Below are 17,243 nucleotides of genomic sequence, written 5' to 3'. Positions count from 1 at the left end.
AGATGTCTCTGTCCTAGATTTTGCCTAGTAATGAACTCAAAATAGCAGAATCCCATTGGGTAAACTGTTCCAAATGAAATATAAAGAATAGTGAAAGAGTGAAAAATGACCAGCTAGTTTTTATACCACTGCTAGGAAAATCTTATTCCATTCTCATTTAAAGACCTCTTGATAAGTATTGCAAGCCGATTTAACAGTACACCCTCTTGTAATTTCACAACCCTGTGTTTTCTTATTGCTTCTCCTTTTTAATTCCCGTAGCATTGCTAGGCAACCCCATGGCATGCGGATAGCATTGTTGATTACTTTCTCCTACCTCCATGTAAAAAATCTCCTCCTCTCCACTTCCTTTTTAAGAAAAGCCCCCTGCCCCCCCAAAAGGTCACATATTTCAAAAGAACTGGGCAGAACCCAACATTCATAAATGACAAAATCTGAGGAGATTATATACCAATTTTTTAAAAAGCTGTTGAGAAAGAATTTAAATTTTAACAGTTACCTCCTGAAAAGAATTTAATAAGCACAACCCTTTTCTTCCAAGTTATTTTGATTGAATCAATAGGAAAGAAATGTCTCTCCCTAAACAGTTTTCTTCTGTGTAGTTAATGAAAATCGCTGTCTACCACACACTACAATTATGTTTCCTAAGCTCTGGATTAATAGTGGAAGAGTGGCAACAAGAGCAAGATGAGTGGAGATATTATACCCCAAACCAATACATAAGTGCAATTAAGGTTGGAAACGAAATGGCCTCAGGTATTGAAAAATGGATGGATTACCTCCCATGGGTGCTCCAATGCAGAGCTGGAGAACAGGGCTTGACTACCTTTACAGACTTAATGGCTTTTGATTGGATCTGTAAAATAATTCCTGCCAGCCCCGTAGGAGTGAATGACACCTGGAAGCCAAGGACAGTGGGACCACATTTAACCAGAGAGAGAGAGGACTGTCCATGTTATTGAAGTCGTGTTGGAAGTAACTCCTTATATGTCTTTGGAAAATGTGCTCTACATTTCTGAAATTCCAGAGGATTTTGATATTCCTCTCCTTCATAGGCTTGCTTGCTTCACAGAACTCATGGGAAATGCACAGGGCCTGGGAGTGCCTGCAGTAGACACAGAATCTTGTGTGTCCTAAATTGGAAGCAATAAGTCCTTTCCGTTGTTAAAGGCTGCAAACTGCCTTTGGTCTTTCTGGTAATTTGGCCCTGTCATCTAACAGTTCAAATAAGAAGAAAAAGGATTATATGTTTTCATGCAATTTAGCTTGGAAAACCCAGAGCTAGAGTTCTTTCCTGCAAAAAAGTACAATTTATTTGACATGAGTTACTGTGCTTGTGCAGACAAGGCTATACCTCTTGGTAATGTACACTTGCAGTTCTCTGCACAAGCTCAGGGATCCTCTTTCATTTGTTCTGCCTCATTTCATTTGGAAATATGGGAACTCTTCCTTGTGCTGTTCCTCTGTTAACATCTGGACGCTTAGAGTTGAGAAGTAATCTCAGCCCAGGAATCATGCCCCTATGAGAAGGATGGAGTGTTCAGCAACACAGAAATTAAGAGCTTTAGTATAATAGGCAGATGCACACATAGTCATATACACAACAACAAACAACAACAAGCCAAACATTTCTAGGCAATTAGGATTATATTGCCTGTGGGAAGCTTAAATTATCAATAGGCTGAACCACTTCTTTATGGTTCAATAAAAACAGGAGTTCCCTTAACAACACTCTGTGGCTCTTACCTTATTCTACCTCAGAGATATCGAACTTTAATGAGTGAAATAATGGGTGTTCTGATGTGTTATGGGAAACGTCTCAAGTCTGGTAAACTAATATTTTTCTTTTTAAAGAATATCATTTCAGGGGCTTCATTGTGTGTGGTTTCCTTTTTAAACAACTGGAGTCCCTCTCTGGGGATAAAAGGTTAACGGGTTGTATTGAGAAAAAGGAGAAGATGTAGACATAAAAATGTATTACATTTTAAAAGTTTATGTCTCAAGACTTTGCTGTGCTGGGGGTGGGCCTTTGAATATAGTATCTTCCAGAAAACCATTTATGTGATGTTACTCTCAGTGATTCACAAATCACCAAGGTACATTTGGGAAGCATATAGTGTAGACCACATAACACAGATATAATCATTCTCTCAAGTGTCCCATTGACAGTTTGTGGGTTTAAAACTCATTTTTGTAGAAGCGTTCTCCCTTCCCACCGTAGATTTCATCTTGTTCCTTCCTGTGTTTCTCAGAGAGAAAACTGACATATTCTTAAAAGGTTTTCAGGAAGATATTACAAATTCTCTCTATAACCTGTGGCAGAGTATCAAGGTCTTGTCTCTTGTGTCTAATTTAACCTTTACCTACTCCCCAAAAAACCTGGAGACCGTTTACTCTCATCCTGTCCTTAACAATGACAGAAAATAGCGAATCACTTTATGTGCTTTAATAACAATTCCTGATATTGACCAGAGAGTTGTTCGAAACCCCTAATTTTTTGACCAATGTCTTTGGACTTTTTTAGTCTTTTCTGTTGATATAACATTAAGAAGTACGTTTATTTCTTTGACATGGAAATTAAAAGATCTGAAAAAAACAAACACACACACACAAATCTGAGGATACCGCAGTGGTTAAAAGCATGGATGTTAATGGTAGATGGCACCATGTTCGAAATCTGCCTCTTCATTTACAAACTGTTTAGGGTACCTGTGTCACTTAGCTTCCTTTAATCTCATTTTCCCCCTGTGTAAAATGGCAGTGATAATTGTATCCACCTTCATTGTTGTGAGAGTTACAGCACCTAACTCACATGACAAACTAGCCCAGGGGCCGGGTGTGGTGGCTCACACCTATAATCCTAGCACTCTGGGAGGCTGAGACAGGAGGATTGCTTGAGGTCGGAAGTTTGAGGTTGCAGTGAGCTGTGATGACTCCACTGCACTCTAGCCAGGGCAACAGAACAAGACTCTGTCTCAAGAAAGAAAGAAAACGTTAGCCACCAAAATGGTGAATATAAAATTGGTATTTTATTATTTTTCTTGAATGAGACAAGTGGCTTGTAATTATGATTCAGAAAACCAATACATAATTATGTGCTTTTACAATTCCAAGAAGATACAATGGCTGATATTATTAACAGGTGAATAGTAATTATTTGCCCTTCATAGAGTAATACCCCATTACTTGCATGTGACGTATTCATTCAGGTTGCAGTGTGTCTTGGTGTTACTGTCAGAGCCGGTGGCGGTAGCTCTGTGGGTGATACAAGTGGTGTGATGTCTGCCCTGACCGCAGGTCACAAGCCACGAGCAGGTGAGTTCAGAGGCTGCAGGAATGAGAAGTCACTGATTAGGACAACAGAGTTGGAAATCGGGACTGTGGTCCCCACAGTGTTGTGACTAGGACATGGGGGTGTGTCATCCATGGACACTGTCCTCTAACTAACCCTACCATGTCTATTTCTGCCTCGTAAGTTTCCCGTCTTGCTATTAGCCTACAACACTATCAAGTTAATTTGCTTTCCTGTGCCAGACACCTCTGAGCTGATTAATTGTAATCTCTGGTGTGGAAGGAACTGGAGAGTCTGGGTGTGTTCGTCGGTTCTGTACTTAAGACTGAACCCGTGGTGCTTCTGAGGAAACGTGGAGTGCTTATTATCCCGGGAAAGCTAACGAGGATTCATTAGGCATAGTGTACATGCACATTCAAAGGGAGGCTTTTTTTTTTTTTTTTTTTTTGTCAAAATACATTTTTATCTTGTTGCTAGGATGAGGTGGTAAAAGATATTTAGCCCTAATTAATCATCTGCCAGTAAAATGAAATATCATTCTGCCTTTTAATTATCTATATTTAATTTACTATTTTGGGGAGCATATTGGCCTGAAGACCATCTAAGCTCCTCCAAGATGTGGAGACACAGTTCTGTGACATTTCTTCCCTGTATCTCAGTTTTGAAACTTCAAGTATTTGTGAGATGCATGTGTTCATACCAGAATCCTAGAACCTTGTTTTATGATGGAAACCAAGCTGTATATTGGATGGGGTCGGAGCTTCCGTCTTAGGTAGAATGGTCTCCACCCCCAGATGCTTTTCCTGATCCCCCAGAGAGGCTAGAAGCCACTCTTGTGTGACCTGGTAGCAGTCTGTATTTCTGGTGTCTCTCAGTTGTCACTCAGCTTCTCAGGGCAGGTTGAAGTGTCTCCCCCTCCAGCCTCGAAGCTCATTGACGGCAGGGCTCTTGACCATCTGCTTGTCGCAATATCCTCAGCACCTAGCACAGTGGCAGGTACATAGGGGCCACTCAACAGTTATTTTTTCAAATAAATGGTGTGTTGCAGACCTTGTGACATCTTGTGTGATTTGTTTTTTATGGTACAGGACCTGGGACAAAATAGCAATACCAAAAGTAGAAATCATAGTAACATAGTGTTAAGATGAAATAAGATAATGCATGTGATGGCATTGATAAATATAATATGTAAATATCAATTAATAATAACAGTGATATTCAAAATATGCATGAGCTTCCCATTGTTCAAGCATATTTTCTAGGCTCTAGTCCTGAACCAGTAAGAGGTAAGTGGAAAACATTCCTTTATATGAGTGGTGGACTCACTTCGTCCCACCCAGTGGGCTGTTTTCTGTCTGCTCAGGAGATGGTAAGAAGGGAATACCTTGGGGCCAAGTCCAGATATGAGAGGGACTGACTGAAATACTTAGGGAGGTGGTAGTCCATTAGAGAAAGATCTAGAATGCAAGAGACTGTTGCTTTTCATGGGAAGTTAATTTTTTTTTCTACTCATGAAGTTGCAGTGGAATAGTTTTTTGAGCTTTGTTTACAAAAAGGTGAATAATCATTCTCTAAATCATTCTCCCAAATGATCGTGAATCATTACAATGTAGAAAACGGGGGACAGAGCAGGTGTGAGGTGCAGTGTGGGGGAAAAGGACCCTGGAAACAGAGCACAGAGACCAGGGATGAGAAAACAATTCAACCAAGAAACCTAGTTGGCTAGTTGTCTGCTCCATGTGGTCGGGGATAAGAACATCTTAGAGGAGAAGAGGGTTCTCACGTCCTTGTTGGATCTAGGGATCCAGCTTAGTAAGCCGAGCATCCTGCTACAGAGAACGTGAGGCTGAGAGGACAGGTAAGCATTTGAGAATGGTGTCACACTCCTCCCAAGTCACCAGGTGTATTTGGGAGCTGGTTGGCAGCAGTAAGCAGGGCAGGGTGCTGTGACAGCCTTGTGTCACTGTGGTAATGAGCAGGTGATAACAGGCTTGGGGCCAGGTGTTGGTGGTACCAGCTTGGAGCTAGCCTGGTCCGGAATGTTAAACACTGGTCCAGAAGTCTTTGTTTTCTCCAGAACAAGTCAGGATCTTAGACTAAGACTGTATATCCCTTTTATTAAAAGTTGACCAAAAATAAAATATTTTAATTCTTTTTCTTCTTTATTTCTTTCCTGTTCTCTTTCATACGTTTCCCTTCCTTGAACAGCGAAGCGTAAACCTTCAATTAGTTTGAAAATTCTCTAACTTCTGGCCTCCCAATAGGATTAGACCTGCTAAGAGTAACTAGTGTTTCCTATCTGATAAATAAGGGGATTATAGCAATAACTGCTGTCAGCATTTTTCTCATTTAAACAAATAAAGCTGACAAATGATGAAGTTCTCTGCTGCTCTGTTATGTTTAGTACATGCAGAGCAATTATTCATCTGCTGCCAACGTTAGTCTATCCACGGCTAAACCGTCCAGCAGTGTAGAAGGCTTATTAGCATTTCAGTACCATAGTCGTATTTTTATATTCTCTAAGACTCTACTCCATAACAAAGGCTGATGGTTATAATTCTCACAATAATTTAAAGGGTTGGACTTTTCCGTGCTTATTAGAGTTATGCAGGTGATCGGGTACAATGCTGCTCTTATTTATGAGATGCTGTTTTTTTTCATTTGCCTGGAATTTTTGCTGCCCTGTAGCATTTCCTATGAACGTGTTAGCTGCCATCTCTGGAGATGCAGAAGTGAATGGCTGGGTGCTGTGTGTGTGTGCAACGCTGTGGGGCGAACTTCAGTGGAGGAGGAGATGGGAGCTGGGGTTTCCTTAAGTAGAGCTGCTCTCCTTGGAGGTTTCTCATGTGTGGATAAATGTCATGTATCCAGACATGTACATGTATGTACACACGTACTGTTATGTCTATACACATACTGCATATGTAAATGTGTGTATATGTATGTGTATATATGTGTGCCTATATCACTACAGAAGTGAAGATTTGAGAAAGAATATTTTTCAAAAAATATTTCTTATTCGTTAGTTATCTCTTATTACGGAAGGGAAAAGCGTAATAGATACAAAGTATTCATCATCTTCCAAAGATTCTTCTGGAGACGATGATTTGATAAAACTGAAGACCTCATGTTAGAAGAAGGCCTAATCCAGAGAGAACGCACTATTTGTGGGATGGTAATGCCACCTGTGGCCTTTTAAGGAATCCTGGCCACCCCGATGCAACTGGTAGGGAACTGTGTTTAGGTACAACTGGTTTATACTCGTTTTGCTTCGCTGAGCCCACAGAGGGCCTCTGCTGGGAATTTGAGGCATCCTAATCTTGAAATCGTGACTTCGCCACTTTCCTCCCAACTGTGGTTAGTTTCAATGAGGGGTGGCAAAACCTCCCGACAAGAATGGGATAAGATCATTTATGATCTTCATAGTGGAGCCACCCTGGTCTACTGTTTGTCTATGGGATCATGATTTCTAGTTGGGGTCTTGCTGACCCTACAGGGACTGCCCTGCCCTGGGCTGGCTAATTCTTAGAGATAGCAAACAACTGGCCTGGGAGCTTTTCATATGCAAACAAACTAATCCAGAGCCCATAGCCCTAACCACCTGCTCTACAGAGCTCTCACACTCCAGACTGCTCTTCCCCAGGACCAGGTAGATATCAGACAACTTGGGACAGCCCCTGTGTCCAAGAGCCCACTGACATTATTGGGTTGTCTCTTCACTGTTTGATTGTTTCCTTTGCTGTGCAGAAGGTTTTTAGCTTGATGCCATCCCATTTGTCCATTTTTGCTTTGGTTCCCTGTGCTTTTAAGGTCTTACTCAAAAAAATCTTTGCCTCAGACCAATGTCCTGGAGTTTCCCCAATGTTTTCTTCTAGTAGTTTAATAGTTTCAGGTCTTAGGTTGAAGTCTTTAATCCATTTTGACTTGATTTTTGTTTATGGTGACAGATAAGGATGTAGTTTCATTCTGCATGTGGATATCCAGTTTTCCCAGCACCATTTACTATCCTTCCCCCCCCCCCCACAATGTATGTTCTTGGCACCTTTGTCGAAATGGATTTGGCTGTAAATGCATGGATTTAATTTCTGAGTTCTCAGTTCTATTCCATTGGTCTAGGGGTCTGTTTTTATTCCAATACCATGCTGTTTTGGTATTCGTATTTATGGTATTGGTATTTATTTTGGTATATATGGCTTTGTAGTGTATTTTGAAGTTGGGGAGTGTGATGCCCCCAGCTTTGTTCTTTTGGCTCCAGATGGCTTTGGCTCTTTGAGGTCTTTTATAGTTCCATACACATTTCAGGATTGTGTTGTCTTTTTCTGTGTATGTCATGGGTATTTTGGTAGGGATTGCATTGAATCTGCAAAGTACTTTGAGTAGTATTGTGTGTGTTCTGCAGTGGCTGGGTGAAATGCGTGAACACATTTGTGACCTTTCAAGGTTATTGAATGTTTGTTTGGTGAGACCAAGAAGAGAAGTAGGTGGATTCTGCCTCAACGGGACTCTCTGGCCTGCAGCAGGGCATCTCTGGCCTGGTACAGTTGCCCTGCATCCTACTGTGTGCATGGCTTTGACGTTCTCTCTCCTCCCTTTCACTCTTCGAAGTAGATCATCCACCATTTGCCTCAAATCAAAGAGAAAAATATAAATCAAGCCCTCTTCTCCGGAGACGACTGCCTTAGTTTTGCCTGTTCAACCTTACTTTCTAACAGGCGTGTTTTCTGCCCTAACAAACTTGTAAAAAATCTTACTGTATGTCCCCTTTCTGTGATATTTTCACCTCCTCTTTGCCTGCCAACCCGTCCTTCTCCTTGCTTCTGTCCTTCCACTCATCTTTCTTGTTTTATTTAAGTGCAAAGAAACACACCAAAAAAGCAGCAGCAACATCATCCTCTCTAAGGCATCTTTCTTCCTATTCAACGCAGGACACAGCTTTTAGGATCCTCACATCTGACAGAGAAAACACAGTAATTTTGCACTTTCCGCTAACAGGAGGAGCGTGAATTATCAACTGTCATCAAGATGATTTTCTGTATGTGGGTTCCTCCTATAAATTTAAAAAGTATACCTCAAACTGTGCATGGTGATTTATATGCCATGACTGTCTCTCATCACACGCTACACATTTTATTGACTGGATAGAAGGGAACGCCTCCCCAGCCTGACTAACCCGGCACCCCCATTCTTGTCCTTTAAATCCTGTCCCCGTGATGTCATCATGTCCGCCTCCTCCACCGAGACTCCTGGGCTCCTTTGGATTCTACGGATGCTTCTGTCCCCTGTTTTGCTTTTGAACTTAAAGGAAAAAGCATAGTTAGACACTTAGTTTTTTTTTTTTTCTTTAAATGTTCCATGTGTTAGTCTTCTTTCCATAAAGATAAGTGCCTAAAAATACAGGGACAGAATTGAATTCTTGAAAGGCACCTTTATGCCGTGCTGGTTTTGGTGTAAGACGACCAGGTTCAAACTCCAGACCCTCCATTTACAAACTCTGTGACTGTGGACAGACGACTTATCTTTTCTGCATCGTAGTTCTCATGCCTGCAAGCAGGGGCTGCAATAGCACGCGCTGCCTCAGTGTGTGTGCACATGTAATGGGTGAATGCATTCAAGGCTTACCGTGATGGAGGTGCTTACATGGAATTCAGTAATAAGCATCGCCTCTCCCCCCTCCCCGGCCCACGCTGCCTGGCCAGGAGCAAGCACGGCCGCAGACACTGTGGCGGGTGGAGAGGACACGCTGGCTGTAAAGGCTGCTGCCCTATTTGTGACGAGTTAACTGATATGGCTGGTGTGTCCCTTTTCATCCTTGGCACTTTTGCAAAGTGACTGTTCTTCCCCCAAACAGAAAGGCTTTGATAGTCCTTGGTCGAAGGTGTGGAGGAAGCTCACATTCTCCAGTTTGGGGCACCAAGCTAAATTCCAAACTATTAGAAGGAGACTGCAAAGTAATAAAAAAAACATTAAAAGGTTAAGGCCTTAATAGCTCTATCCCAGTTCACCAGCGTAGCCTTAGCCCCTCTTTCTATGAAAGCGTCTCTTTCTTCACCTCCGTGTAGCATCACAATGGGGTCCTTCCGGGGTTCTCCTGAGAGGGCTCTAAGATTAATTGAGTTCATGGGTGCAACTATGTTATATCAAAAAAGAAATACAAAAAAAAAAGATAAATATTTGAGGCGTTGGTTATCCCAATTACTGTGATATGATCATTACACACACTTGGTGCGCTTATGAAAATATCACATGCACTCCAAAAATATGTACAACTATGATGCAGCAATTTAAAAAGAAAATACCAACATGTACAAAAAAAGAAACTAATTTAGCTCAACTTCTCTGCTTCCCACCTGTGTTTGTGTTTCCTTTGGATCTCGTTGGCTTTGCTGTCCTGAGCCTTTGAAGTGGATGCTTTGGCCCTTCCTTGGCGTGGTCACCCGTGTGCACATGTTCACCGTCCCTTCTTTCCCCTTTGCGACACTGTGATAATCCAGTGACCCTGCCTGGCAGCCAAACCCAGGGGCGGGGGCACCTAGAACAGCCTGGAACTGTGTCTCTGGGGTTAGTGTGCCCAGGCCTCTGAGCTTCCACGATCCCAGCTGTTGACTTAGGTACTACATTCCTCGTTGTGGGTTTTACCCAAAGAAAGACACAGGGAAAGCATCGAGTCGGGTCACTGTGAAAACTGTGATACTGCAGGGGAGGCACCGTTGCTTGCTAATACCTTAGGCTCGCGCTTGCCAGCCTACTCAGCTGTTGGAATTTAATTAGCAGTAATATATTATTGTCAAAGTAATTAAAACCTTGCCTTGATTAAAAACAGAATTGCTTAATTAAAAAGAAAAGGTTTGGCTAACCTTAACTTTCTGTTCGAGACGTACAACGGACTCATTTGATCCTCCCTGTCTCCCCCCCCCCATCAGGCTTGAAGGTCCGCGAGGTGTTCATTAATGTCACCAGGCAGCAGGTGGAGGACTTCCACGGGCCAGAGGACTACTGGTGCCAGTGTGTGGCGTGGAGCCACCTGGGGACTTCCAAGAGCAGGAAGGCCTCTGTGCGCATAGCCTGTAAGTACACTCTGGGTGACCCCGTCCCTGGGGGACTATTCTGAGTGACCTTGTCCTGGGGGGAGCACAGACGAGCATTACATGGAGTTGCCGAGGGGGGTCTGGAGACATCAGATGCTTCTGCATAATATAGATGAGAACAGGAACAGCAAGAAACCATCCGAACTCTCCCTCTACTCGATTTTCATTATCCTCTTTTTAAATGGTGTTTTGAAATGTTTGATAATTTCCTCCGGAGTACAATCGGCAAATCCGTTTGGCTAAGAGACTCTGCCTAGATTGTCAGAGTGCAGGTGTCTCAACAATGCCGGGAAAGACGGTTCCTGAGCAAGAGAAACCCACGCCAATGCATTCTGCTGCTCACCGTCAATGACAGAGTCCAGGGGCCTTGACGGGGAAAGCTGAGCAATGTTTACCGTCCCTTCCAGCAAATCTGCAAAAATAAGACGTTAAAGACATTAAGGGATGTCTATAGCCCACTGGTAAATCTCTTCTCTCTGAATCTTAAAACATGGAAATGGGTTTTTAAACTGCATTTGTTTGACCCAGGTAGGATTTGTATACAGTATACTTCATCCTTCCAAAGGCTTAGAAGAAAAAAAAAAATACACACTCAGAAAATAATAAGAAAGAAAATTGCTTTTCAGGAGAGTCTAAGATTTCTTTATCATATTTCAGCATCAGTGTTTTTATAATCTAAAAAAAAAATGTAGAAATACCCAGACTTCTTTTCTCCTCCTTTAAAATGCCATCAGCCCACCCACACCCATCACCCCACCTCCGTGGAGCCCCATAAAACCTCCTTTGTGTGCCCAGGGGTGTACAACCCGCCCCCCAGGATGAAGTTGGGAGATGGTTATTGTTGTTTTATTCAAATACTGTCTTTTGAGAGTGTCATAAAGAACACGGGACAAGGGAGATTTATTTGAGGACTCGAGTAATTCTTCATAGCAGATGTTGATGGTTTAGGGATTGAGAATAGGAGTGAATTGCTATTTGCAGAGACATTTATGTTTCTTGGGAAATGAAATCTTCGTCTTAAAGTACACATTTCACCTTCACTCCACTGGCGATTGGGAAAGGCCCTCCTGGGTGGTGCCTGGGCCCTAGTAGGCCAGGGAGAAGAGATCACCTCCTAAGCTGTGCTCTTGACCTGAGAGCCATAGGAAATATTAACGGTTTTCCTATGGTTGGTTAATTAATTTTAGCCAACAAGTATATTATGACTCTAAAATAGCAGGTCAGCTGAGAGGGGGAATATGTTTGCATTTACTCTTCTGTTAATAAGCTCAGGTCTGTGCTCCCAGCATGGCCTTGGCCTTGGCCTTGGCCTTGGCTTTGGCTTTGCCATTTGGGGCATTTGACCCAAGTCAAGACAAAGCAGATATCCTCTGGGCTCTTTCTGCAGGGAGCAGAGGCCAAAGAACATGAGGGGTTTCAACACAGGTTCCCTCAGTTTCTTTCTTTTCAACCCCACTTTTTTCCGTCCTCTCCTTCCTTCTCTCCCCAAAGGCCCACATGACCTGTTCTCTGCACTACTGTAAATTCCATCTCCCTGACCTGTCCACACCCCACCACCCCCACTACCGTCTTCACTTAATTTCTGATTACCGGTTGCCTGTTAGAAACCTCCAGGGATTTCTTTGCAGGGAAAAGCTTTGTTTTTGCGTTCAAAGTTTGGCAATGAATGGCTCATACCCACCTTCATTAATTTCCCGTAAGCTTGGATCATGTACGGTGTATGTCACCCTTCCAAACGTGTCACCCTTGCCTCCCTGGTGTGTGCCTTCACTCCCCCACTTCCTGGTTTCACATGTGCATGGCATGGCGGAGAATCCAGACTCGAGAGTCCTGTTGGTTTCCAGTTTCAACCCTTCTTAGTTTTGAGAGGGTAGACAATTTATTTTCATCTCTTCATGTCTTAATGTTTTCATCGATAAAAGGGTGCCTACTTCATGGAACCATTTTGAGAGTTAGAGGTATTTATATCTATAAAGTGTTTAAAAGTATCCTTGGCCCAGAGTTAGCACCTATTAATCACTGGCTATTATTTTATGACATATTTGATCCTCCATAGCATAAGCATTTTGCACACATAGGTGTGTTAATCTTTATTGAAACTAAATGAATTGAATTAAAATTTCAGTGCCTTAGTAATTTTTCTTGTAGATTACGGATATATAGACTCTTTATAAAATTTTATTCTAGGTCAGCCTTAGGTATCCAACTCTCCCAGGTATGATAGAATTGGAGAATGTTAAAAATGGAAAATGCTTTTCTATTCTATCACTTCCTACCTTTTTAGAGTCACGAGATACTTTCCCAATAATAAGCTCACAAATCTCTTCAGAGATTAAGAAAATATGTTGTCATTCTTGTATATGGCATGCACATATATATGAGAGAAAGATATCATATTTAAATAAAAATATCTGACTATCATGAACGCCTATATTATGCAAATCACTTATAATCTCTAGTAATGTTTGCAACATATTTTTAATTTCTTTCCATGTAGCAAGTGAGAGGTTGTTTAATTTATCTAAAATTATTTATGCAAGCCAAGACATGATTTGTTATTAAATATTGCATTTGACTTGGGGACCAGTGTACATTAAAATGTAAATTGGAATTTAACTAGTGTAATGGCATCCAGAGTGGGGAAGGGGGGGATTGCCTTCAGGACCTTGCTTGGAACTCTTTTGATTTGCTTGCAGGAAAAAAAAGGTTTTTAAAAAATAAGTTTCATGTTACACTGGGATAAGAAAGATGATTTCTGGCTGCTGTTGGTAAGCACTTCCCATCAAATAACACACTGTGTGTGAGGATAGGCTTTATTCCCAATAAATGAAAAGCCCAATTGGATATAATTGTCACTATGTATCTTCTTATTAAGATTGGTTTTTGAAGTACCAGAGACATCTTAATGTGCTAAAAAAAAGGATTTGATAGGTCAGTGTAGCTTATGAATCTGATGACAGTCATCTTGCGGGGGCTTTGCAGAATTAGTATCACTTTTACATCATTCATTAAATTGTTGTAGTTCAACATCAGAGCTCCTTATGCTTCCTACATTTACCCAATTATCCATTAAGAGTTTAATGATTATATAACTGCTGTGGGCAAAACCGCCATGGCAGCTGGGACATTGGGCTGAGGGATGTATCGACCAGAATGTCGTGACGTGATCACGTGAGCCAGGAACACCAGGAAGCTCGCTGTGACTCGCCTAGAGATCATTCAGTGTTAAAGGGAGGCAATGCAAACAGTAATTATTTATTTGTGTGGCCGTGTATTCATGGAATTGGACTCACAGGGGGTAAGTGTGCAGACTCCTGGCTTCCACCTGAAACCTTCTGCATCAGGCTTTGGGGGAAGGGCCTGGAAAGTGTGTTTGTATCCAGTTATTCAAATGATTCTATGATCAGGTAACTTTGGGATATCTTGCCCAGGAAAAGTGTTTCTCAAACTTTAACATGCATGCCCGTCAACTGGGATCCTACCAGCCATTCAGTTAAAAATGATTTTGTAAATCAGGTATAAGGCCTGCAGTTTTATATTCCTAATGAGCTCCCTGTATGCAGACTCTGCCAATTGGTCTGTGGACCATACTTTGAGCAACAAGGCTCTAGAATGCCTTTACGGAGCACTCTTTGTGAAATGTCGATTTAATCCGTCCCCCCAACTTCATTTAACAGCTGGGAAAGTGATGTTCCAAAAGGTCAGGTGAGCCAAGCATGGTGGTGCACACCTGTAGTCCCAGCTACTCAGGAGGCTGAGGCAGGAGGATCGCTTGAGCCCAGGAGTTTGAGCCTGCAGTGAGCTCTGATTGTGCCATTGCACTCCAGCCTGGGTGACAGAATGAGACCCTGTCTCTTAAAAAAAAAAAAAAAAAAAAGGATTAGATGACCAACCAAAGGTCACTTGGCTCATGGCAGACGTGGACCCAGATCTTTCACTATTCCCTCAGCCCCTGAATGTTCTTACTGCTATGCTGTGTTGATTCTTTTCTGTTAAATAGGTGTTTAAAAACCACACTGGACAAGTTCATGTGCATTTGAGTGTTTCCTTAAGGAAAGCAGTGATTGCTTTCTTTCCTTACTCCTTTTATGAGTAAATTGCATTCCTCCTCACGGTCAAGTTAGAGTGTGTGCTCTGTATGTGTTTTAGGAGCCAAAGTGCCCGTCATCTGAAACTATTGTGTTTTCTTTAGTGATGCCACACTGTGTCGGGGAGATGTTGGCTGCCCATCCAACTGCCCGGGGCTGGAAATAGCTGAGGCCCAGTTTCAAAAGTGATTTTATACAGGTTAAAAATGAAAAAATAAAGCCAACCTCCACTTACCCCCCCAGAGCTGGCAGAAGTCCGTCTCCAGGGGAGGACTCCCACGGGTCCCCTCCCGTGTGTCTGGCTCAGCTGAGCCGGGGGTAGGCTGGCACGCCGTGGCATCTGTTACTTCTGCTCCTGGACGGCTGGCAGAACGAGGAATGTTCAATTATTCCTCGTTGTTTATTTTCACGTGTGAACATTTGGCTACTTAGCCCTTTCTTTTCTTCCTTGTTTTTCTCCCTCTTTGCTGATAAAATGTTGTGCCTGCATCGTTAACCCTTGGCTGTGCAAACCCTCTTGACACCTGGGCCTTTTCTCCAATATGGGAGAGGGGATGGGGGAATAGAGGAAGCGTTCGCCCATTGTCACCAAGCCTCTGATAGCGAGTTGGCCAAGGAAGAAAATACAGCAGGAAACCACTATTTTGTGGGGTTTTTTTTTCCCTAAAGTGTATAAAACATGATGCACCCTGAATATAATTTAAATATGCTGCTTATCTGAGACCCCCTCCCAAAATATCTATGCAGTTGTGCCAAGAATAAGTGAATAAGCTTCACTTAAAAGCTATGAAACTCCCATAGTAAAAACAGCATAATTTTTATTTGCTTTTTGGCGGATAGTGTATTTTCGGAAAATCATGGAAGAGAAACATCCAATTAAACCTCAGTTATGGATCTGGGCTTCATGGCTTTGATAAATAATTTCACCCTCTAAAAACCATCAGTGGCCCCTTCCTACCTGCAGAATATGCAAATAAATATAGGCCCATCTGCCTGGCCTTCACCTTCATTTCCATTCTTATCTTCCATGATATCCTTATGAGTGCTGCGCTCCCCCCAAGTGGCACGACTTACCTGCTTAAATTGTGGGACATGGGACTTGCTTTTCCCCACCTTGATTTGCCTATGTATACTTTTTCCTCTCTGGAGCATATTCTCAGCCCCATCTCAAACTCTTACCTCTTCCTACCTGATTTCTACATCCACGGCCCCATCTTGCATACTGTTGCCTTCACAAAACCTAGTTTAGTAAATCCCTTATCACTGACCTATCTTGGCACCCAACATTTGACCTCTCATACCAGCTTTACCATTGAAAGGGGTACTCTAGCATCCCTAGCTTCAAAATTCCACGTGTCCATCTCTGAGCTCTAGAAGCCTTTATTTAGTACTATACCATGCTACTTAATATAATTTACCCCAAATCAGAGTTATTTTTGAAGTTGGTTGTGGATTTATTTCCCTTGTTAGGTTGGAAACTAAGATTCAATCTGCATTACTCATTTTCTTCCCCATAAGCCTAGTACAGAGCCTTATATATTACCTTTGTGTTATAAATATATGTCTGGCTTAGAACAAAACCCCATGAGGGCAGGGAATGGCTCCATGAAAGGGCATTTGTCAGTTGCATCTCATGGTTATGCCATGGGGCTAACATGGCACCTGGCATCTTAGTGAATCCGTAGCTCACAAGGACATATAAGGATCATCTTTGTCCTCCCTTGTTGGTACGCTATTCCTGGTAATCAGTACTGCAATGAAGAAGGGGTCAGAAAGGGAAATGGGAGTAATGAGGCATCACACCCACTGCCCTTTGTGGTGTGCAGTATACAGCTCTGAGAACGCTCTGGGCTGCCAACTCCGCCTCCTCTGCTCCCTTCCTGTCTTTGCAGAACATGGAATATGTTCCCAGGTTAATGGAAAATGATATTAAGACTAATCCTCAGCGCTTGGTATAAATCACACGAAAGCATGAAACCCCCCTTTCCTTCCCCGTAGACAAAGTGGCCAAAGTCGAGAGACAATATTATACTACTCTGCCAAAGGTCATTCCTTTCCTTTAGACTTGAAGTTAATTTGTAGGAATATTGTTGCAGGGTAGGAGAGCTGGGCCTCCAGGTAAAGTCTGGCACTTCCTAAGAGCATCTAGCCGAGTACAGGAATGAGTGTGGAAAGGTACCTTGTAATCTAGCAAGATGCACACCCAGCAATGTGGTTGCCTCCACCTGGACAAAGAGGCTAGTTTTTGTAGGCACGTAGGTGCTGTTTTCTCACCAAGCCTTGTGGTCACTCAGTTCATGCAGAGGTGCCACATGAGCCTTTGGCACAGGAGTGGGTAGATAGTCTGTGGGACGCAGTGCAACATTAAAACATGGGGCTTCTTGTGGAAACTTGAGGAAGAGTTTCAAGCCTTCGGCAGCAGAGCATGAAATCGAGCGTGGAGCTCTGTGCAACTGTGGGAGTCACACACCCATGACGTTGCTCTGAGTGGCAGGAGTGCTGATGGTCCAGGAAATCACTGCGTGTAATAGTTACATGAAAAGGGAATAATTGGCCTAGAAAAGGGAAGGACACATTTGAACTGTCTCATGTAGACTTGGGACAAGATTATTCTCCTTTGCTCCAAAGGCGGAGGCAGCATCACTGGAGATAAGTTTTAAGGTGGCATATTTGGGGTCGTGCTAGCAGGGAGAAATGCCCAGTGATGGAAGGAACATTCTTCCTATGGCCGCAGCTCCCTGCAGATGGCACGTGGCCAAGCGAAGGCACACGTGTTTG

At 42.6% G+C, this 17,243-nt stretch overlaps 1 protein-coding gene across 1 annotated transcript in view; it reads left to right on the top strand.

The window, feature by feature from the left end:
• The window catches only part of UNC5D (unc-5 netrin receptor D), a 494,392-nt gene that overhangs the window by 283,474 nt on the left and 193,675 nt on the right, over positions 1 to 17,243 (top strand). Inside the window, exon 3 of the mRNA XM_045535353.1 lies at positions 10,213 to 10,356. Coding sequence (XP_045391309.1) covers positions 10,213 to 10,356 — 144 coding nt within the window. The remainder of the gene's footprint in view (positions 1 to 10,212; positions 10,357 to 17,243) is intronic.

The sequence above is a fragment of the Lemur catta genome, chromosome 22 (genome assembly GCF_020740605.2).
Source record: "Lemur catta isolate mLemCat1 chromosome 22, mLemCat1.pri, whole genome shotgun sequence".
In the NCBI taxonomy this organism is placed as follows: Eukaryota; Metazoa; Chordata; class Mammalia; order Primates; family Lemuridae; genus Lemur; species Lemur catta.
The sequence above is the reverse complement of the archived record's forward strand: the minus strand, read 5'-3'. Positions and strand labels throughout refer to the sequence as shown.